General features: G+C 39.1%; 1 protein-coding gene across 1 annotated transcript in view; it reads right to left on the reverse strand.

The window, feature by feature from the left end:
- SORCS2 (sortilin related VPS10 domain containing receptor 2) overlaps positions 1-25,191 on the reverse strand; it is a 460,992-nt gene that overhangs the window by 88,225 nt on the left and 347,576 nt on the right. The window contains 5 exon segments of the mRNA XM_059817647.1: positions 180-269; positions 5,794-5,912; positions 8,065-8,129; positions 19,562-19,635; positions 24,351-24,515. Of these exon segments, the coding sequence (XP_059673630.1) occupies positions 180-269; positions 5,794-5,912; positions 8,065-8,129; positions 19,562-19,635; positions 24,351-24,515 (513 nt within the window).

Consider the following 25,191-nt stretch of genomic DNA (forward strand, 5'->3'; position numbering starts at 1 on the left):
CTAGAATAAAAACAGAAACAGTAGGGTAAGAATATACCACAAATGGAATACAGAAATCCTTACAAGGAGAAATTGTGAACTCAGAATAATGAGGTTTAAAAAAGAAAAGAACAAAACTAGTTTAGGTAGAAGGAGAAGACGACAAATATATAAATAGAAAGAAAAACGTATATACTTACTTTTGGCAATGCATATTTTGGCAATTTCATCTGTACAAAGCCATTGCGACGATAAGACACATAATACTTGGTCCGATTTGCTGATGTTGTCTATACAAAGGAAAAACAGAACCCTGTGATAGTTTATACTAAATCTAAAGAGTCTGTGATAGAAGACTTCTTTTTTTCTTTTTAACCTGCAACTGAAATACATAGCTATTACTTTTACTGCATGAGATTAATTTGCAGAGTGTACTCCCAAAAGAATAAATCAGAAGTCATGATGAAATAGACTCTAAATAGACTCAAAATCTTTTACTCTCCTCCTCTTTAGGAAGAAAAAAGTGATTTACTTCCCTTTTTTGCCATTTCAGCTGTCTTGGGTGATATCTAAGACTTCAGCATCTCACTGTCCCCAGCCCTTATTGATATCTCTGTACCCATTGGCCTCCCTGATTTCTGCCCTTTCGTAGAAACCCAGGCTGCAGCACCCTCCAGGTAAGAGGTAGGGAGGAGGTACACTGGCCATGAACACCAGGTACCTCAAGGGCAAGCAGTACTCCAACAACGCTATTCAAAGCGGACCAATAAAGGCTAAATAAATCACGCTAACAGAATGTAAAGCATTTGCTATATTTGACTATTTTCTATACAGGATAAAATATTTCCCAGTGCAAGATGCTGACATGCCACACGTAGGATAATGATGCAATTCTGAATCCATTGGCCAGTCAGTTTGAAAGTCAGCAATATGTCCTGAACACACAATTGTATGCTTAAATAGAGAGGCAAAACATGTATTTCAACTGCTTGCATGTGTGGAACTGAAGACAGATTAGGTTTTATGTAAAATACGTGAGGGCTTATGATTTTCACTGAAGAAAGCCAACAGAAATGCTCACTGAAAGACACACCACTGTACGACTATTACCCATTAGCTCCTTCCTCCTCTTTGTAATAGCAGATACACTGGTCATTTTAAGACTTTCACCTCATTCACAAAAAAACCCAATGCAAATATTGTTCCAAAATACCAAAAGGAGGATTCTAAATAAACACTGATGAAAACACTTAACTAACAGCCTCCCTAGGTTTTTCTAGTCAGAAATGTAATGACAAAATCTGTGCTGGTATATAAATGCGCACATTCCGAATTAAGCCTCTTGAGCACCATCAGATGAGATTAGCAAAGGTTTTAGCCTTTGTTAAATATTTCACATTTTTTTCTACTTTTTTTCCCCCCAGAAGGTCAGCTAGGTAATGGCTATTCAGTCATTTTCACTAAGTTTATAAAGGGTGGCTGCTTTTCATGAATGGACTGGTCAAAATCTACATCTACAAGAAGGGCCATCTACAAGAAGGACTGGAAGGAGGATCCGGGGAACTACAGGCCTGTCAGCCTGACCTTGGTACAAGGGAAGATTATGAAGCAGACCACCCTGAGTGCCATCACACAGCACGTACAGAACAACCAGGCGATCAGGCCCAGTCAGCACGGGATTATGAGCGGCAGGTCCTGCTTCACTAACCTGATCTCCTTCTACGACCAGGTGACCCACTTAGTGGATGAGGGAAAGGCTGTGGATGTTGTCTACCTGGACTTTAGTAAAGTCTTTGACACCATTTCCCACAGCATTCTCCTGGAGAAAATGGCTGCTCATGGCTTGAATGGGCATACTCTTCGCCCAGTAAAAACCCGGCTGGATGGCTGGGCCCAAAGGGTTGTGGTGAATGGAGCTAAATCCAGTTGGTGGACAGTCACAAGTGGTGTTCCCCAGGGCTCAGTTTTGGGCCCAGTTTTGTTTAATATCTTTATCAATGATCTGGACAAGGGGGTCGAGTCCATGCTCAGCAAGTTTGCAGATGACACCAAGTTGGGAGGGAGTGTTGATCTGCTTGAGGGTAGGAAGGCTCTGCAGAGGGATCTGGACAGGCTGGATCGATGGGCCGAGGCCAACTGGATGAGGTTCAACAAGGCCAAGTGCCGGGTCCGACGCTTGGGTCACAACAACCCCATGCAATGCTACAGGCTTGGGGACGAGTGGCTGGAAAACGGCCCAGCAGAAAAGGACCTGGGGGTGTTGATTGACAGCCGGCTGGATATGAACTGGCAGTGTGCCCAGGTGGCCAAGAAGGCCAACGGCAGCCTGGCTTGTATCAGGAACACTGTGGCCAGCAGACCTAGGGAAGTGATTGTACCTTTGTACTCGGCCTTAGTACTCATCACTGGTGAGGCCACACCCTGAAAACTGTGTTCAGTTTTGGGCCCCTTACTACAAGAAGGACATTGAGGTGGAGAAGCGTGTCCAGAGAAGGGCAACGAAGCTGGTGAGGGGTCTGGAGCACAAGTCTTATGAGGAGCAGCTGAGGGAACTGGGGTTGTTTAGCCTGGAGAAGAGAAGGCTGAGGGGAGACCTTATCGCTCTCTACAACTACCTGAAAGGAGGTTGTAGAGAGGTGGGTGTTGGTCTCTTCTCCCAAGTGACAAGGGATAGGACAAGAGGAAATGGCCTCTAGTTGTGCTGCTTAGGGGAGGTTTAGATTGGGTATTAGGAAAAATTTCTTCACTGAAAGGGTTGCCAGGCATTGGAACAGGCTGCCCAGGGAGATGGCTGAGTCACCATCGCTGGAGGTATTTAAAAGACGCGTGGATGAGGCATTTTAAGACATGGTTTAGTGATGGACTTCGCAGTGTTAGATTTACAGTTGGACTTGATGATCTTAAAGGTCTTTTCCAACCTAAACGATTCTATGATTCTAAAAAAGAAAACGGACAAAGTGAAGTGAAATGTCCAAAATTTTTCTCTGGTTGTCCATGACAAATCAGATTGTGGAACAGAAGCACAGACCAACTCAACTTCTTTCTTTGACTTAGGAAATCCATTTAAAATCCTACCCCAATCTTACTGCTTTTCTCCTCAACTTTTGTGTTTAAAAAGGGAACCTGATTTGGAAGACAGCCTATTTTGAAGCATGCAAACTTGACTTGGCTTGGTAAAAATAGAGTTGATGCATGACAGCAGATCCACCTGCCTAAATATTTTAAAGATATCAATGTACTTAATATTGTAATCATTTTCACTCTTTCTTTAAACCAATTCCCCTTTTTTGTGGTAGATAGAATGTGATGCCCTTTAGGAATGTAATTTGTTAAATAATGGATTAAACCAAAAACCTCACCATTTATTTAATTAGGGTTAAATAGCAGTCTTATCCATTTTTTCATAGCCTTCTTATTCTTTATGCATTTTTTTCATGTCACTCATTTTAAATGACTGAAGATGATGGAAGGCAGCAGAGAATCAGAGTTGAAGCAGCTAGTCGTGTCAAGCCTCACTGACATTAAAGCCTGGTCTGTGCTTGAAAACAGTGTTGAAATGTTAATCCTCCTACTAAAATCACCCCTGAAACTGTCTTGACTGTCACTGCAAACTGGAAAAGAAATGAGTATTAGAAAGTTCCTGATCTTCGCGGATATAGACATACTAAGGAAATGGGTCTGAGATCTTCCCCTAAGATGGTGAAAGTCAGATTTGGGCCAGGATTAGCAGTGTGGACCTGCAAGACTGACTCACAGCTGCACAGCTCAGGGGATGTGAGTGATGCCAGGGGTAATAAGACAGTCTCAAACTCTCCTCTCTTTTTGCACAGATGATTCTGACAGATACTGCTTTGATATTAAGAGGAGTCCCTGGTCTGATTCTAACTTATATAGCAATATTTTAGTTCAGTGATGAAAGAACTTCCACATGGTTTTGAAAGTATGCTGTTTCTCAGATATGCAGCTGCTGTGTTGTTTCACTGGAACAGGTAAGTAGTGTCCTGCATCACACCTCAGGGGTGGTTGCGCTTCAGATGTGACCATAGGATCCCAGAGTTGTCTTCTATCCTCCAGTAATATAGATATGGCTAACTGTAAACTAATTTAGCAATAAGAGAGACTTATATTAAATACTGTGATTTACCACAGGTAAGTCTGAAAGGAAAAGACTAGAGATGTTTCCCCTTTATGTGGAATACATGCACATCTCATCTACTGGCATTGACATGTCTCAAATCTACAGAAACTACATTACCAAAGGCACCATTTTGCCAGTAGCAACTCTCCATTACTTTATGTGTACATTTCCAGAATGTATTTCCATTTTGTATCTGCCCATGCCTCGCATGAGATAGAGTAACAACAGCTCGAGATGCAATTATTCAAGACATCTGGCAAAACAAAATGCTTGAAGAGGAAGCAGCCAGTGTTTTGCTGAGCACAGCAGTCTGGAAGTTCACATGGTGAGAAGCACTTCTCACCATCTACACACCGTGAAATGGATTTTAGAGTGTGCCTAGGGGGAGCCACAGATAATAATACATTTGAGCAAAACGAGTGCCATGAGTGCTAGACCTAAGCTGAAAAATGCCTACTTTATAATTCAAACATTCTTTCCCAAATCCATTTTGCTGTTTCTTTGTGGTGCTAAAGGTTCTAAGCCATGCAGGCCCTTGAAACCACTGTGCCAAACAAGAGAAGGACAGAACTTTTGTGCCTTTATTAGTTCACAGATCCTTTTGGAAGAAACAGCCACAAGGGGGAAAGCTGCGAAGAAGCCAATCTGATGTACACCAAGGCAGTGGTGAGGAGACCTATCCATTGCTACAATATTGCTTTCCTGCAAAGGCCAATAAATAGACAAGCCTTGCAGCAAGCTAATCATATCAAATTAAGGAAAAAATGATAGCTAACCACAAGCAACTTCCCTAGTAAATTCTTAAAAAAGAGGGAGGGCATAGATGTTCTTTGAGAGGTTTGCAGCTCCGATAGATTCAAATCGCAACCAGTCCCAAGCACATAAAATGAAAATTTCAAGTGTGCCTGAGCTGTACTGGTGCCATAAGGCTGATGGAGTTCCAGCCCACGTTTCTGCAGGCAGGTCTTGTAGTTTGGTAATGAAATAACCCCAATATAATTTGGACCATCACAAGTTGTACACGTGGTACTTAGGGACATGTTTTAGTGGTGAACTTGGCAGTGTTAGGTTTATGGTTGGACTCTATGATCTCAAGGGTCTTTTCCAACCTAAATGATTCTATGATTCTATTCTAACTTGCTTCAAGCTCCCCAGCTATGGCCACTTCACCCTTTTGCTTCCTAAGCACAGAAATCTAAGTTCTTTCCCGGCAAAACCTTTTCAGAGGAAAATCCATATGACGAAGCTGAGCCACTACTCTGTCAGCTGCTTTCCTTGCATGCTCTTCTCAGGGAACCTTTTTGTGCTATGGAGGTTCTGGAAAGGACCCAAAAGAGGTTGCAAACATAAGAACAAAAGGGTTGCATTTTGCCTAACGCACGAGAGTATTTATAAAAAGTAACTTTTAACCACACAATCCACCTGAAAATTTTCATATAGTTAAAACTAGGCCAGTGATAAATTAAAATCAACTGTATAAATAGGCTGCACAAATTAAAGATGCGTTGGTTTTTTTGACTGATAAAGGAATGCTTTGTTGCATGTAAAAATTCATAAATCATCATTCGTACTCTAGAACAGGTTTCTCCATTCTCCCCAGTTACAGTGTTGCTGCACTGCTTAAAATTTTATTTTTGAATTTGAAAATGGGCTGTCTCTCCAGAAAGTGGCAGTACCTGAAGAAATATGTAGTCATCCTGCACAGTCAGGGAATCCCGATCAGTGCCACCAGCAAACTGGACTGTCATTGTCTTATCAGAGCAATTTTGAATCTGGCAAGTGATGTAGCGATAACCTGAGGGAAGAGAGACAGAAACATATGACAGGGCTATCAAGGGAAAAAGAAGCAAGCAGTATAAAATGTTATTCATGTGGGGAAAGCATTGCCTTTGCCAGGTGAGTTAGTGGTAAAATTATTATATTAAACTCTCATACAAGAGTTTTTCAATCTCCAGCGTACTGAGAATATATTAACTGCTTACAGTTCAGATCATTCCTGGAGGCAGCCTGTTATTATCCAAATTCTGCTGGTCCAGAGAGATTAGGGGTTAGAGGAATGAGACATTCATGGGTGGGGATAATAAAAGGAGACTCTTTTCTCACTTAACCTATGCACAGAGCTGAATTATTCACTTGCAGAAACAGCAGCCTGACACAACAAAACTGAAATCAATAGATCAACCCCAGTATAAAACTGTGATGAGTGAGAAGAGAATCAGACTCCATTTAATAGACAGTGTGCAGAATTTTAAAAGCTGTTTTCAAAGCTCTGTAGGAAAGTTAAGACACGCTGTTAACACACTATTGGAACTGCTCTGATGGGACAGGACTTCTATATTCAGAGTTAATAGCTTGCTGAAAAAGCTTGGACTGGTTTATATAAGTGGAGGCTATGGCCTCTCTCTTCCTCTTCCATTAGCAATGGGCAAGGAATATCCTCTCTGCCTGGGCTGTTAGAATAGCATCACTGCATCTTTGATGCAATCTGCTCTTATCAGAGAGACAATAATCATGTCTTACACCAACTGAGGCCCAAAGATCTTCTCCTGGATCAAGTCCTTGTACAGCTCACAATTCCTCACAAGCTTTTGAGCACAAAGTACTTGAGTGACTTTCCCAAGCGCAGTAAGAAAAATGTCATATACACAATCCTGTGTCCAGATCACTAATTCTCCCCATGCTCCAGATACAGTATGAAAGAGCAAATAACACACCCCATACACATCCTTCATTACTTTTGCAGTGTGATAGGAAATGCATTCCACACTTCATGACTTTCAATTAGAAAGGGCCAAACCAGTATCCTAGATACAAATATTTATTTTAAAATCTGGATTTCTTTAAGAGGCAGCTAGAGTCAATCCAAGTTCTCCTGCTTATGTCCAAATCATCACAAGGACATCTGAGGAAGCACAGCAATGGGCTGTAGAACAGTCTTGCAGCTATTCATAATTCACATGACACGCACCATAGTTCTTCATCAGATATGTAGTACAAAGATGCTGTTTCCACTAAAATCAATGGCAAGGCTTGTACTGACCATTAGTGCACAAAGTCAGTTTTTGAGAACCCAGCCAGGAGGTATTTCATGAGAGTTTTTCTTCTTCTGCTGTTTCTGTTAAATAAAAAAAATTCTTTCTTCCATCCAGCTCCTGAAGAATCTTCTTACACTGTCTCTAAACAGAGCAGTTGATGGGGCTGTGTAGGAGTCACCAAGTCTCAGAAATCTCACTGCTAAAAGATTTAGAAACTTTCTCATCCAGATTTTAGCATGGTAATTTTGATTTTTTTAATAGGGCTGAAATGAAGGGAAAGTCAAACTGTGCATTCTTTACAATCAATTTTTAAGGCTGCACAGGAACTTAGATGCTCTGATTCAAGGAATTAAATTATCTTTCAAGAGTACAATTGGTAACAAGAAACTATAAAAGCTTTTGGAATCATGGTGACGCTTTAGTACAGCACATCCTGACTGCTAATCTGCTTTGTCGTTTATTTTCCTTTTGAAGTTTCAAAATATACTGGACACTGTAACATGAGAAATTCTTGGAGATGGTGGTTAGTGCAGTAGGACTGACATATGCTATGATTCACTTTAACAGACACTTACACAGCACTAACACTGCCTTGCCAGCTTTATTTGCAAATCAGGAAAAAATGTTCAATGTTTAACTGCCAGAATAAATAGCACTATTAATGGACATTTTCAATGGAGCATAGCATCTTGATGTCAATTCGTCTTAGAGTGGAAAAGAAGTAAATTTTAAATTATACTGTATTTTTATATAACAGGACAGCTTTGCTGACTATAGATAAACAGAGGAAGCATCCGACTTGCACAATTTCTCTTCTAACTAGTTTTAAAAACAATCCAAAAAGTACTCTCTAAAACAAAGAGAAATGACTATACGCTAGGGTATCAATTGATAACATTTTCATCTGCATACCTCCACTGGGGTCCTGGATTTCCATATGAACTAAATCAGGGTCTCCGTCAACTTCAGCAACGGCCCTGAGAACATAATATAATCAAGTTACGCAAAACCAGCTACAGAATAATAATTATGTGGATAGAAGAAAAGAGAGGATTTCATACTAACCAGCTTTAACATTCTAGCTGGGAAATTAAGATAAACCCCATTTATAATGTCCTGTTACTAGCATCTAGATGGAAACTATTTTTTCTGTATTTGACATTACATTTTTCTTAAATTTCTTTAGAATCTCTTTCACTAAAATATGCATGCAAATAGGATCAATTAGACAAAAGAACAGAAACAGGTATGAAATTGGAAACAAAACTTCATAATCATAAATTGATATATATATACACACACAGATATGCATACACTCACATGCACTGGCAAGTGCTAGAGCATCTTTTTACAATTACCTTGTACACTTGAGACTACAAGGCAGATTTAGTACTAAAAAAGACTTAGATTCCATTCTTATTAGAAATATCTTAAACTTGATACATGGCTTCCATAATGAATTAAAACATCTTTAGTTAGTATGTTTAAAGGAAGAGTAGATTCTGCTTTGACAAAGGAAGAAAGTGAAGAATAATTTTGAGAATATCCTGAAAAGGAAATTCAGTCAAAATTGATCAAGGTGCAGTTAAACTTTGAAAAGTTATAATGGGAACACAGGCTGATTTTCCTCTTAATATCTCCCACATCAAACATGCTCAGCCAAAAGATGAGTTTTCTACCCTCAGAGCTTCCATCCCAACCTGGGAACGGCAGCCCTAGCTGCACTTTTTTCTGGCCCTTCCATTGTCATTAGCCAGGCAGGTTCTGCAGAGAAAGCTTTGAGCTGACAGTTGTGCTGTCACTAAGAGAAGCAGAATCCAGCCCCACTCCCATAGCTACATTGCTCTTCACAAGGCTCTTCACCGGCATGGTCAAGAGCCCATCCAGTAAGCAGATGTGGGTTGAAGACACACAAAGGAGATACACCGAGTGATGAAGTGCAGCTGGACACAGATATTAAAAAAGCCCATTAAAATACTTAAGAGAAAATGATCATTTTGATACAATTATTAATAATCAGATGCAATAAAACTATACTTTGGATTGAAATTACATCATTGTTTAATGATTTTAATAGCATTGATTTATGAGGAGCGGTTAAAACTCGGTAATTGGTGGCTCCTTGGGAATGCATGCCAGAGGGAAGAGGCTGGATGATTTCCACTGCTGCATAACAATCAGAAATAACCACATATGCCGTTTTTCCCTAATAAGATAAATGATCAGTCTGAATAAGGAAGGAGAGGGGGAGGGATGAGCCCCCACCAAGCCATGAGATGTGAAGGAAACTTCTAGTGGGCATTTTTTAGTAAATGCATGGAAAAATCTTCCATCTACTAAGAAATTAGTCTCTGAAACACAAACTATTCTAGCATTTTGGAGGCAACACATTAAGTCAGAAAAGATGTTACATTCATCGAGGTCTGATAAGAATACATCTGAGCAGAGGGAAGGGACCAGTGAACTTTTTTACTGTATGCGCTGTATCTATTTTTCTAGATATTCACAACACAACAAATCAAACCTGCCACCAACTCTACAGTCAGCTTTTTGAAGGAAGAAAATTATGTTTGCTGAATAGTTTACTTTTTGTGCTAGACCTCAAGCAGCTGAACTACAAGCTAACAAAAACTTTAGGCTTGAAATTTTCCGAGGCTCAGCCTGACATGCTAATTGGCATCAATAATGCAAAGATAGTTTTTGGGTACTTTTCAAACAACTTCTTATATCTATAATTTATCACACACGATTTCATAAGCAAAGTTTGAGATATTTGTCAACATCTTTACCTTCTCATATTCCTTTTAACAGTTCAGAAGTGACAATGATCTCATGTCTACTGTGTTCCTCCTAACAGTGGCAGCTGGCACAAGTAGCCTCTAATCTCATTTCCAGTGTAATCTTTTAGTACAAGAGGTTGTAACTGATCTGTTTTAATGAACACTGCATGGACACAGAAAATGAAAGTTTCCAACCCAGACAATTTTTCTCCTTTAGACTTTTATTTGAGTAGATGTGAATAAATCACAAGGAAGGGGTTTTTTTAACCCAGCCAGGAAAAAGTAATACCTCTTTCCCCCTGAAGTTCACACATTTCCCCTACTCCCCCTTTTAAAACTATTCTTCATTACACAGGAGAACAGTTATTTCCAAAGTGTAAGTCCTCTCTTCCTAAACCAGCTGGATCACCTCCCACGGTGTCCATTGACTCTAAAGAAGGTTTAGGATGACAGCTCCATGCTGCAGTTCAACAAGCATTTCTCCTCATTGCTCTACCAGGTTAAGCCACCCTGCTCTGTGTCCCCAGTCTTGCCTCTCCTTCACTGCCTCAGACATCCCATTGAACTTGCCAGGTCCCAGCATTGGGAACTGTCTAATTTAAAGGTGACCCTACAAAGACGGAAGACAAGGCTGCCAAAAGAAATTATCATTAACTTTAGAGATGTCTAACAAGTGAGATGCACCCTTTAAGTGCAGAGTTTATCCCTTCTGAAAGGCACAAATTAAGTAAGCAGAACATTACAGAAGTGTTTTGTGGTTTTCATTACTCTAATTGTACAGATGAGGTATAACAGCAGAGACACTGTTTATTCACTGAAGACATTACACCCTCAAAGTCTACTTTTGAATGTCAGCTATAGAGCAGAGTTTCCAAACTCTAAAGTCCCTTTACCCAGCTTTACAAACACTTAGGAATAGTTCGTTCTTCTTTTATTGAAAAAAAGATGCCATCTATTATGGCTACTAAGAAAATCTTCAGAACAGAGTATAACTAATGCAGAGAACTTGAAGCTATATCCCTGAAGAATAAACTAATCCACTCATTTCAGTGGACTCCTCTGCCAACAGTACTTTAAAAAGCAATACTGTTATTTCACTTGTGCTTAAATCATGTACCAAAAGAAGTCATATCATACAATGCAGGCTAAACACAGTCTAGGTCCCTCTGCCCATGCAATATAGCGTTCTTAAAATGATGGGCAAAAAATGTACATACAGGAACACATGCAGTAAACGACCCACTTAAAAGAAAGGCTCAAGTTATATGTTTTTTCATATTGAGGAGAAATGTAAAACAATTGGTTTTTTACATTGTCATTTACAAATTTACTACTACCACAACATAAATGCATTGTATCAGTGTGAGGATTGTGCCCATCCATTCACAAGCACAGTTTATTGTCCCTCAGCTGGCTTTAGGATAGGACCTCTGCCGTCTTACAAAGCACAGACACAATGGACCCTGATAACACAGCAGCTTCATCCTTTTTAGTTGACATTTCAGCATCAATTTTTATTTTTTTTCCTCCAAATAGAACAAGCACTTTCTCAGGAACTATCTATTTTTCTCAATTTCAGCAGGGTTTTTGGTTTGGTTTGGTTAGAATTCCCCCAGTTTTCTTCTCACAGTAGTTTGCAATTAAAATGTTCATGTCTCAGCGATTTGGGACCATTTCTTTGTTTATTTGTTTTACTTGGGTAAAGGAGGGCTTGCCACTGAATTTAGGGTTTTCTGGATTGGGTTGTTTTAGCGTTTTACATTCCACCATTAAAATTTCCACTGAAAATTCAGACTAATTTTAGTTTTTAGACCAGACAAGTCTTCTCTTGGAAAATATCTCTTGACCAAGCATAGCATGCTGGATAAAGCAAGTGCAACACTTCAGATCACTTAACAGCATGGTTACACCACTTCAGAATCAAAACAGCCCAACTCGATTGCAGGGTGGTGTAAATATAGGCAGCCTCAATATGCTTCTTCCCTTTCCTGTGAACACAAGTTCCCATTATCTCCCTTGTGCTTGTCTGACACCATACTGAGCCTCTTGGGAAAACTAATCCAGCAGAATATAACTTGGGGACTTTTTGGAGGGATTAGTTTTCTGTTTCTTAAATCTCCGGATCATGCTGGCAGTTGAGAGCCAAACCTGTGGAAGAAAAGCAGCAAGATAGCCCCTTTTGGTGGTGCACTGAGATGAAATTGCCTAAGCCTTGGTGTAGCCGTTGTGCATGTCTAACCTCATTTACGTTGTAAAGCTGCACCTAATAAAACACAAGGAGAAGTAGAGGGAAATGAGGACACCTCTGTTTCCATATACTCACAATGCAGGCCTGAATTTGGTCTCCTGAGGGACACCAAAGCCCTTTCTTATGCATATGGTCTTTCAGACTTTCAGGGAAGTTCTCCTGAAAGATCAGCTGTTGTATGACCTAATTCTTCACATCTCCGCATTAGTGCTCCGCCAGGTAATTCAACTGACTTTAACAGCATTACATCAGCACAAATATGGTGTGATGGAGGGGACTAACAAGCTCTGCCTTGGCCTGTGTATAAATATATACTCCATGATACAACCATGTTGGTATGTTATACTTTCAAATAACAATGCTAAAATTCTAAGAGCTAGAATTCTCTGTTAAGAATTCTGATTATCAGACCTTTAAAAATCAGGCATTATTTTGATAATAATTTTGCTTTTATTCAGCTACTTCTCTTCTTCACAAACTGCCCCAGTGTTTTCTTACTCCACTTGCATGCAATATCAGAAAAACACCAATGCTCACCTGGAATCTGATAATTGTGTTATATATGTGAACAAATTCACCACTGACATGTAACATTACACATCTAAAAATGTGAATTGCAAGCATCAGTCCCTTACATGATAATTATGATTTTGTATTTTACTTCAGACAGGAGATGATTCTTTTTTTCCAGTAGTCCGAGCTTATTTTGTGGGGGAGCAGTTGTCTGCAAACACTACTCAAGTAGAGTCTGCTATGGACATATATCTTCTCTGCCTCCTATGGATCCCTTCACTGTTAAATATTTGATGCAGTTCACTTGAGTGCATACTAATGAAGAGACATCTTCAAATATGACATACAAAACCAAAACCAAATCAAACCAAACCTGCTCACTGATATGTAGGAGCCTCCAATCAAAGGCCATCTGAAAACTTGCCAGTCTCCTCAATCTGCCCCTCTCATAATCTCTGAATACGAAGTTTATCCAAAAGGTAACAAGTTCCCAGTTTATATTGATTGACTTCTAGTAATTCACACTATCTGTTTAAGGGCACTGCCTTGCTTGGAAAGCAAGTCAAAAGCATGCAACCATTTTTGCTAAGTAGATTAAAATGCTATTGACTCCAGGCAACATGGTTACTCAAGGAGACAAAACTATGATTTGATTCATACAGACTGAAAATATGTTTGATTATGACTGATTTGTGTTTTGCCTTCTTCCATCTGCTTTGAAAGACGCACCTTCAATGATTCAGCCAATGTCCAACACAGCCAATGTGTGCTGCTGCTTGTTTACTGCCTATGTTTAAAAGCTTTTAACAAAACCCATTTTCAATAGGTGCCCAGCAAGTTGCTCTATCACTCCCCCTTCTTAACAGGGCTGGGGGAAAAAATAAGATGAAAAGTTTGTGGGTCGAGATAAGGACAGGGAGATTGCTCACCAATTACTGTCACAGGCAAAACAGACTTGACTTGGGGACTTGGGGAAGATTAATTTAATTTATTGCCAATTAATAACAGAGTACGATAGTAAGAAACAAAACACAAAACTAAAAAAAAAAAAAAAAAAAATCCTTTCTCCTCAGACTCAGTTTCACTCCTTAACTCTTCTACCTGCGGTCAGTTCATCACACGTTTCTGCCGCTCCTTCCTCCTCGCACTCTTCCCCTGCTCCAGCGTGGGGTCCCACCCATGGGAGACAGTCCTCCACGAACTTCTCCAATGTGGGTTCTTCCCATGGGCTGCAGTTCTTCACGAACTGCTCCAGCATGGGTCCGTTCCATGGGGTGCAGTCCTTCAGGAACAGACCCATGGGGTCACAAGTCCTGCCAGCAAACCTGCTCCAGCGTGGGCTCCTCTCTCCACGGGTCTACAGGTCCTGCCAGGAGCCTGCTCCAGCATGGGCTTCCCACAGGATCACAGCCTCCTTCGGGCATCCACCTGCTCCAGCGTGGGGTCCTCCACGGGCTGCAGGTGGATATCTGCTCCACTGTGGACTCTCTCCATGGGCTGCAGGGGCACAGCCTGCCTCACCATGGTCTTCACCACGGGCTGCAGGGGAATCTCTGCTCCAGCGCCTGGAGCACCTCCTGCCCCTCCTTCTTCACTGACCCTGGGGTCTGCAGGGCTGTTTCTCTCACATTTTTCTCACTCCTTTCTCACAGCTGCTGCTGCGCAGCTTTTTCACCCTTTCTTAAATACATTATCACAGAGCCGCCACCAGCGTCACTCATGGGCTCAGCTTTGACCAGAGGTGAGTCCGTTCTGGAGCTGGCTGTAACTGGCTCTGTCCAACATGGGGGCAGCTCCTGGTGTCTTCTCACAGAAGCCCTGCTACCAAACCTTGCCACATAAACCCAATATAGTCATATACATCACCACACAGATAGAAATAGAAACAAATACCATCCCAAGTGATGAAGTCAAATGTAAGAATGACTGCCCACAGGGATTCTTGGCTTCCCACATAAGAGCCTTTCACACAAAATTCAATGTTAAAGGCTCAATGAAATCCTCTTTGCATTTCCTTCTCCCCTTCAGGGCATAACATCTCTGAATTCCCCTCTTTCACCTGACACTTGAATAGCCAAAACTCGTTACACTTGACGCTAATGAGATGGCTGTGATTTATTACTCATGCGGGATTTCATGATGAGAACAGAACTTCAGTCCCCTGAGAACAACTGCTCTACTCAAATAAACTCACCGATTTTTATTTTTATGTTCTCACCTCCCATGAAAATGGAGAACCTATAGCTAAAAATAAGAGTAACAGATACCCATACCATAGGATCCACACAGTCTAGTGAGTTGAGGATAAAGCATTTCTAAAGGCTCCACACACAGTCATAAAGAAAATGTGCTGGGCCTAATTCTCTGGTAATTACTGATTCATGACTTACTGTCCTAGGGTATATTTGTGCTGGTGTAGACAGCTGATTCACAATCTATTCTTTGCTTATGTATTACTAAGCTCTATTTTGAGAAATCAAAAGGAACTTTGCTGGTGCATAAGCCTTGGGGACTGAGAAGAATAGCAGCAGAGCCGGAGGAATCCCAAACTGCACTACTCTCTGCTTCTCAATGATTACCACATAATACACCATCCTTTTTTTAAAATGGGCTTGATATACAGGACCAATTACATACCATGTGATGTGTGGGTGTTTCATGTTTGGCTGGGATAGGTCATATAATTCTATTTCTAAAGCAATCTCATTGCATTCCCTCCTACAAATACACCAACAACTGGAAAAAGTACTTATAAGGGCTGGGTACTATAACACCCTTTAAACAGAAATCATCACATTGGGGCAATACTGCATGGCCAGCTGCAGGTTTATATGCAGCATTAAAACTGGTCATGGTAATCAAAGTTTCTTGATTTTAAAGCATAAAAATTTGCTCAAAATTAAAACTTTTCACATTAAAACCAAAAAGGGATTTGAATCTTCCCAGCTAGTATTTATATATAAATAAAAAAATTATTTTCTAAATGTTGATACAAAATTAATTTTTTTGTTTTGAATTACAGTTTTGTTTTGAATTAATTTTATTAAGTTAATTTCAAATCCTCATTTCATGATTTTGCTTTGAAAAATTTAAAAAAAGCTTTTTAATGAACAGTGTCAGAACATTTATTTTCAGTATTTCCATATTTTATGAACAGGTTTTGGGGTTTTTTTTCTATATTTTGATTTTTTCATTTCAACTTGAGTGAGAAAACAATCAAAGAAAAATAAAGAAATTTCTAGAATACATCTGTTTTGCAACCATCTTTACATCTATCTGCAGCCTTACAGCTCTTCTTTTTTAGAATAGAATAGACTAGACAAGACTAGAATACTTTCAGTTGGAAGGGACAATGATCGGTTAGTCCAACTGCCTGACCACTTCAGGGCTGACCAAAAGTTAAAGCATGTTATTAAGGGCATTGTCCAAATGCCTCTTAAACACTGACAGGCTTGGGGCATCATCCACCTCTCTAGGAAGCCTGTTTTGCCTCCTAAGATGCTAAGAGAAGACAAACTACTATGAAGAATTAGTCAACTTCCCTTTCCGAAAGAATAAATGAAACAAATTGGGAAAACACCTGGGAGAGGGTAAGAAAATGCCATGCGATATCACAGATGGGAAGAAAATATTCTGTGCTCCTAAAATAGAGATGGTAGATACCCTTTCCACTGATACCAATAATCTTTCCATTAGTTCCACTACCATAAAAGACCAAATTCCACACATTAAATCTGCAAAGACACTTAAGGGATGGTCCAGAACACTCGAAAAGCAAATAAAGCCTGGAAGATCATTTTAATATATTGCTTATAAACCTACAGTCTAAGATCTGAACATAAATAGTTTAAAATACTCAGTCCCTACTGACCTTCCCTTAAGATAAATACATAAGACATTCCATTAAATTAATTGCATTTAGATTTTCATTGAGTAAAAAAAAAAAAAGCTTCTTCAGGAAATGCATGAAGATCTGGCTGCTGCTGGAGGCACAGGAAAAAATTGGTTTTACAAAGCACAGGAAAATATTATGACTGATAGTATTTGTAGTTACCAGGCTGAAATAAAAATATTAGGCTATATTATCAACCCCAGTAGCAAAGCTTGACTCAGATCAAAGAAGAAACATCTGTCCAGTGAAACGTCCTTGGCACAACCAGCCAGTATTAGCAAGACACAAGCCCTCATTTATAGTGAGATGTACAATTAGTTTGAGTTCATTTCACCTATCTTTAACACATCACATGTTTTCTTGGCAATATATAACAATACCGGACTTAGTGTCCTAATAGTCAAGGTATGACAAAGCCCGTATTCTTACATCTGTTGAAAACTATGCAAATACTTGTTTCTATCTAGCACTCAGGTGATGAAGGCCACGAAGTAGTGCAAAGTTTCACATAATGGCAGACTCCCACTGGAAGGCCATCACGTCCAACCCTTCCCTCGCAGCAGATTCTTTATATATTGCAATGTCCCATATGATATCAGAAGTAAAATATATTTATGTATCTTTATTTCTATGGAAGTTTAAGAGAAGGATCATTTGGTACTGATGAGGCACCAAATTTCGGCTCCCAAATCCTTGCTGTTGCTGGCTGATACAGTTCTTGAGAGAAATCAGAATGGTCTATATAGAGAAAAGGGGGAAACCAAAACCTACAAAATATTTCTAATGGTTATAAATGTACAGACTCTTAGAATTTATTATTCTTATCCGAGAGGAATGTGACATTTATGAACAACCATGACTTTGAAGTACTAAACGGGAGTTATTCCTATCGAAGCTCCAGGAGACTTCCCTGCTTGTGTCTGAATGATATAAGGAAACAAGGATTCTGAAACACAGCAAAAATACAGACTTAATATTAAACATCCACTTGCTGGCTTTATTTCTTACTTACAAAAAACATTGACAGATTGTTTGAGTCAGAGAAAAACTGACACATATTTCAGTGGTATGCTATGTTTTTCATAATTTGTGTGCTAAAGATACCTAGACTCAGATAAGAAAACCACCATTAAATAAGTCTGCAAGCAAGAGGCTTCCACTGTTAGTGAGTTTGATGGTTTTCAGACCTAATACGATTGAAAAAAATTTTTGATTAAAGACAGAGAGCCACATGCCCTCCTGATTTATACCCTGTATAATCTTGCGAAGGAAAAATCAGTTATAAGGCAGACATGACATTTCTGACCCACTGTGTTACTTCTAAATGATTATACCCTTTTACATGGTAGTTAAGAGACCTGTAAAGTGTATTGCCTACGACATTCCAGCTGCTGTGTAGAAATAAGTTCTTCAATAAGGCTATATTTTGCAGAAGCAAGTAAGCAGAAAGTGTCAGGCTAACTCAAGCACTTCAGCAGAGAAGACTGAGACAAACTGGAACAAATCAGATGGGTGTTACTACAAACCAACTGCAGGCTGGTTTTCTAAAAGTATGGACAGTAAGTAGATTGCAGATTGAAAAAGAGGCACTTGGAAGTGTGAAAAAGCACCCTTGATATGCCCAGGGATAATTACACCAACAGGGTAGGTTAGGTCTTGTGCTCCCAACTCTTCCAAACGGGGTTTAACCTGTTCTCGTGTCCCTGCCCTGGGTCACAACCTGCCCCCTGGCCAGGTTCAGCAGCAGCACACATGCCGGCACACCTTTGGACTCGCCAAGTTACATTTTGGGCCAGCGGCCAATGTATCTGGAGGTACCGTAACAGCTCTGCATGCTTTGTAACCTCTACACCAGCAGTTTAAGCAGGACGGGGTTTTGTTTGTTTTGTTTTTCCCTGACTGTGGGCAGGATGAGTATCTATTTCAACTCAAGAGAAAAGCAACTACCAGAAGAACAAGGAGGATCACAGCATGAATGTCAAACACGTTGCAAATCTTGCAACCAAGATCAGGTAAATCCATTTCAATACTGACAACACCAATACCAAACCACAAAATATTGCTGAAAGCCAGATACGGCTGCATAGACATACGGATAATCATACTTCACATAATTGACACAAATCAGAGTCCTTCTAGAACTAAAATCAAAAGTCATTTAAGGAACAGAAACGTCTAGCATGTTATGACTGATCCTGTAATAAAAAATACCAGTTATTGGTTATGATACAGTTATGCACAGACCATACTTATATACTGAAGTAAAATGTGAAAGGGAGAATTCTCTGGCTTTTTCAATAGAAATCAGATAAATATTGAGAGTGCAAATTGAGCATATTTAAATACAAAATCAATTGAAAACAATAGCAAAAGGTTAATTTTGGTGTAAAAGTAATTTGAAAAGTGTGTAATTTATTTCATTTGTATCAAAAACAGGCATTGACTTATTCTTCAAACATTTTGTCAACCTGCTTAAATAACTTCTTAAACATTTTGAGAGACTGCAAAATATTTGAGGTTAAAATGTAATCATTTGATATATGTGTACTCAATAAAGTCATATTTTTCACCAGTTTCCTTAATAGTGTAAGTTTATATATGACTCCAGTTAATAGGTCTGATTCAACCTCTCTTAAAAAAATGTTATAGATTTTTCTCTGCAAAAAGACTGCTCTCTTTTCTAAAGATCAATTTCACCAGTAAAACAAAGAGCAATTTCATTGGATATTACAGCTCTCTTTAAATCTTGGGCTCCATAGATCCAGACCTATAACCCTTATATGTGTTGGCACTCGGTATGATCACTGGCGTGAGTATGAATTTGCAATACTGGACGCAGCAACGCTGACATACTCAATCTGCAAAAGATGTCAAAGCTCGTACTGTCCCCATCAGTACCTCTGGAAACATCTTTCTTGATTAGAATGAAATATTTTCCAAATAGGAAATGAACAGCAAAAGTAACAGACTTCTTACCAAAAAATATGATCTTTTGAAACTCGTTCCTGCAGAAGGATCCATTTTTTCCCCAAGTCAACGGACACATAAACCTACCAAAAAAAAAAAAAAAAGAAACGTTAGGTGGTAGGAAATTGTTAATGTTGTACATCTTCCAAGACAGGTCCTATGTCACTATTAAAATGACAGATTGCACACACCAATAAAAAAAGAATCATTACCAGGCACTCTATACAATGTTTTTCAGAGTAATAACCTTTCGTAGAGAAAATCTTTTAAAATATAATCTATAATGAACAAAACTCAGTGTCAGTGTCTTGTTCACCATGAAAACAATTCACAGTTCATTTTGGGTCAGATTCTTTTTTCCCCTCAGCATGGTTACACAAGAGGGATGGTAAAAGGACACTTTTCTTCTCCTTCTTGCCATTCATTGACCAAACAAGCACAAATGTTTCCTTTATGCTTCAAGCCTTAATTCCATCAAAAATACTTAAGCCAGGAAATCAATGGATTTAAAACCCTGCTAAAATAGGACCAAAGGATATTAGAAAAATGCTTAAGAGGTTTAATGAGGAGAGATGCACTTAAGGGCTTGCTTCATGGATACCAATTTGTGATCCATGAGAAATGGTCACTCAGCAGAGAGGCAGAAGATGGCCTGGAGGAGGAGGTCTCCAGCTCCACCTTCCCTCTGAACCGTTCACCCCTGGTAAAAAAGCAAATGGTAACGATATGGACAGATATCGAGAGTGCAGATGAAAGCTGTTTTCCCCCAGAATAAAGTGGGATATAAAATAGCTATTCAAAAATCTCCCTCCTTCAGCATTTGCCTTCATAATGTTTTTCCTCTAGTTAAAATCAGAAATATCTATCAGACTTCTAAAAAGATTTAAAGCTCCCTGCTGTCTGCATGCAGTTGTTATTTGATGGAATTTACATATGATGGGTTTTCTCTTAATATCTCTAATAGGGGGAAAAAAGGCAAGTAGAACTGTTCTCTGATGTGGGAATAAGTCACCAGTTCAGTTGCTGATTGTTCTGGGGGAAAGTGTCTTATGAGGACTAGTAAGAAATGTTTTTGTTTTAAAATGACAGGTTCAATGACAAATGAACCCCCCCCACACGATTATGTATTATGTTTTACTACAGAAAACTAGCAGTATTAATATGTAAAGATAAAGGCTGAGGTCACTTATCTCAGCATAAACTCTATGGGTAAGTTTACTAAAATTTGAATTAGAGATAAAACAGTATTTCCCAGTTACTCTGCACTTTACAATAACTGAGTTTTGTTCCACTGCATGCTCAATTAAAGCAGACAGACCACAGTCAGGGTAAGAAACTACAATCACAACTCAGATTGCTTACTTTAGCATTCACCCACTCAATGCATAGCCAGAAGTGATCCGGGATCAAAAAGCCTTTGCCCTCAGAGCTAAATGCGTTATGATGGGGCTGCAGAGCCAGGCTCCTGATTTCCCTGTTAACTTTCTGACCCTAGTTTTATTATGTGGGTTAGGGTTTGCTGCAACCAGTGTGTTTTATAGCATATAGCTTAGAGCAACCTCCTGGGAGGGAGGGATGTGGCTTTGAATGGGCTAGACTGTGCAGGACAGAGAACCTAAGCTGCTTACTTCTCAAAACATTTGTCACCACAGGCATCACAGAAAAGAAAACCATCGGTTTGACCATCTTTCTAAAAGCGTGGACCCCGCTCAGCTAGTTACCTGCCTCAGCAGATTGCTCTAAATCTGGAAGAGATGATGATTTAATGCGCTGCCCTAACCCTGGTGTCCAAGCTGCAAAGAAAGCCAAGAATTCAGAGGTTCCTGGCAAGAGGTAAAAGAGCTATTTAGGATAAGGGACAACACTGGCACATGAACAAAGGAATATAGTTTTGTCATGGATAAATTTCAAAAGAAAATGAGAGAAGATTCCCACCATTACAACAGTGATGCCTGTGCAGTAGGGGCCAAAAAAGACCAAACCAAACCCAACCCCCCACCACCAAACCCAAACTACCTCCCCTCACACACATTTAAGACTGAAGTCTGGGAGCTCACGAATTAACAGTTTGGTTTAGTGTAGGGGGAAGCCCTTGCAATCTTACAGTAAGGGAGAGTGAAGTAGGACTGACAAGGCGTATTCAAACTGAGAGGAATTTTTAACTGGTGTAGTATTTGAAATAAAAAAATAATGTGTAACTCAGTCACGCACACATTCAACTTTCTTTAGTTAAAAAAATTACCCATATGAGTTTTGGTTTTTTAACAGGTACATATGATGAAACTACTAAATGAGATTAAATATGAAGTGAAAACAGTTATATTAGTGGACAGCTAAAAATCTCTGGCTTCAGCAAACACATCTAATAGATCTTACAGTTCTGTTATGACCACCCATGTAATAAATGTGTGGAATCATTTTAAAAAACTGAAAATGCTTTTATCAGTTTTGCCATTTTTTCATCTTTTCAGCTTCCAGATGAACAATTAAAATCTACTGCATCCCTGTTGAGTTTTAAAAAAAATTAGAAGCATTTATATAGACTCAGTGAATAGCTGATTGTTATTCATTATAACTGAGGTAGCCAGAAAAAGAGAGTATAGATTTGAGGCAGTAAATGGCTTAATCCAAACACATTGACTGGATTTGCATTCATTTATAGTGTCAGCTAGAGGCGAGAGTTTTATTTAAACAAAATCTAGGGTTCTGAATGAAAGAACAACGCATATTTTGCAACAGAAAATAAGCCCTAAATTAAATCAGAAGTTGTGAGAAAGGCCGTGATGCTCCAGTAGACAGAAAAGCCTGATTGCTGTTGATGAAGGACGTGATCCTGTATTCCTTGTATTCTCAAAAGTGCCTTTGTAAGAAATCATTTCCGTAACAGGAAGTAATGGCTCCTCCTGAGTTTTAGATTGATACTACTTTCTTGCAGGGAAGGTAAAGTTACTTAACTCAAAAACCTAGAGCATCCATCTCCCTAGGCCAAATTCAGATCAACGCTATCTCTCAAGACCATTGATTTTAGTACAGTGACCTCTTTTTATGTCAAGTTGCAATTTTGATTTTCAGCTCCTCCTTCGTCAACATCACTTCATCTTCCTCTCCCCGCCAGGCCAAATATATCAAGACTTATACAAAATTTAAGCAGGTTACTGACCCACTTATAGTCAAAGACATCCTTCATTCCTACACATCTTAGGTAAAGATGTAGGACTTGTCCAGTAAGTTTTTATGATGTCATACTGAAAGCCTGAGAAAAGTCTATCAGATTGCCTAACCCTTCCTGCTACTAATGCAGAGCTATTCTTTACTGAATATTTTGTAGTTTTTTTGTCCAGTCACATTTTAAATGTGGCAAATAACAGTATCACTCCATACGGAAGATGACCCAAGCATAAATGGCCTGAAAACCTCCCTATCATGCATAATTCATCAAAACACAAAAGCAAATGCTTCACTTGATGCTCCTGCCCCCTTCTCTTTCCTGGCAAATATTTCTACCCACTTGTTGTGGTGGGTCAACTTCTTCAATATGCTGCTTTGGACTCTTACATTTAAAAGTTTCTGCCATTTAGTTTTTCAAGACATTTGATCTTCTAACTATATAAAATTCAGGAATTATATCTATCATCAGAAACAAAAGTCAAAGTGAAAAAAGAGCTTTTCATAACATAGGCTTTTCATAACCTCAGGCTTCCCTGAAGTATTTTGTTTACATAACATGCATTCAACACATTTGTAATTGTGTTAGGATTTAAAATAGAAGCTGCCAAGTAAATTATTTCATGTAATTTGTGACTGAGTTTGGTCTGCTATGTTTTTTATTCTAGTTCTATCCTTATTTGCAAATGCCTGTAAACATGAATTGTTTTGGGATCAGCTATTAACTTATATATCCCAGAAAATATCCCAAGGGATGACTTGATGTAACACCACTGAAATCAGTGTAGTATTTGCCTGCAGCATGAGCAATTTTCTCTGACTAATCTCACCACCTAAATATACACTTTCTGTGAAGTCTGACAAGGACTAAAATGGACTAGAGTTTACTAATTTCAGTTTAAAACAGGAGTAACAATGGAGGTGAGTCAGGACCACTAGCAGGACCAGAATCACAGTGACTTTACAGCTGCAGTTTTGGCACTGTGAAAAAGAGATGAACTACACACTTACAGACTGTGTGCTCACTCATGAGTGTTTAGCCTAAGCCATCCAGAAAAATTACTTTATAATTTAACCAGAAGAAATTTGAAAGACGGTTCAAATTTACAAACCACATGATACAACTCCTGAATCTGAAAGTGGCATAAATACATCATAAGCGAGAGAATTAGTCTACATTTCTACAGATTCACTGATTCCCCAAATCTTTTTCTGCTGTACGATTGTGCTGTTTATTTTACATTACTGTATTTTACATCCCATGAACGGCCTTCGGAGGCACTATTTCAGCTTCAACTTTCTGCTACGCTATAAATTACAGAGCAATTGATATGGTCACTTTCTAGGGAGGAGCACATTTCAGAGCTACTATTTAACTATATTACGCAGGAGAATAAATAGTACCAATACCCATATCAGCTAAAAATGCCAGAATTTACATTACCATAAAAACAAAGATTTGGACATCAAGACAATAAATACTTAAATAAACCTCAAAACCAGAATATGATTCCCTTCTGGGCAACTAGTATTTCATAAAACCCAACACTAATCAGCATATCAGAACTGTTATATATCTCTGTAACAAAGTCCGTCCTAAATTTCAAACAAATGCAGCATCTTCAAGCTTTACCTTGCCTTCCTTGGTGTAAGCAAGTACTTTATCTTCTTCTTTCGGGTGAAAAAGGAGAGTTTCCACAAAGAAAGTAATGGGTTGTTTCTGGAAGGTGGCTCCTTCATCTGTGCTTATGAAAAGGCTTTGGTCACGGTCATTATGGGAAGAACTTACAAGAATTATCTAAAAGACAAAACCAACAACATATATTCAGGAGACTGTTTTCTCTATAACAGACAACACAGCCTTATTTTTCTTGTGTAAATGTCAGATTTTGTACATACCTTATCTATCAAAATTCTGTGGACAAGAAACCCAAAAGCTTCTAAGAGATAAGGTCTGCAAGATTCTATTAATCTTCCCTGACCAAATGTGTGAATGTTAAATTCTATAACTTCTCTTGCAAATCACACCAAATTGATCACGTTCCTCATCTCTACTCAAAATGACTGCCTTGGATTCTGGTCCTCATGCAAGGTTCATGAGGCCACATGAGAAAATCTCCAGACTAACCAAAAAAGAATCAATACTAGTAATGACTCATTTTAACATGTCCATATAAATACATCACTTCATGTAGCGAGGCTGCCTTTATAAATACTAAATGTAGAAATAATCACTGCTATGGTTACAACAGAAGAATGACCCAGGAGAAAGAACTAGTTTATAACATCTCTCCATTGCTTCACCATTCTCCTCCTGCGGATACATTTTGGATAAAATGGCAATTCACTTTGATGCAGAAAAATATGCCAATCAATTATTTGTACTTCCTTGTCAGGTCCAGATGATACCTTGTCTCAAACATAGGAATAGCTTGAGCTGTCTCTTTGTGTGAACTTCATAACAGGCTTTCAGC

The sequence above is a fragment of the Gavia stellata genome, chromosome 5, assembly GCF_030936135.1.
Source record: "Gavia stellata isolate bGavSte3 chromosome 5, bGavSte3.hap2, whole genome shotgun sequence".
Classification (NCBI taxonomy): domain Eukaryota; kingdom Metazoa; phylum Chordata; class Aves; order Gaviiformes; family Gaviidae; genus Gavia; species Gavia stellata.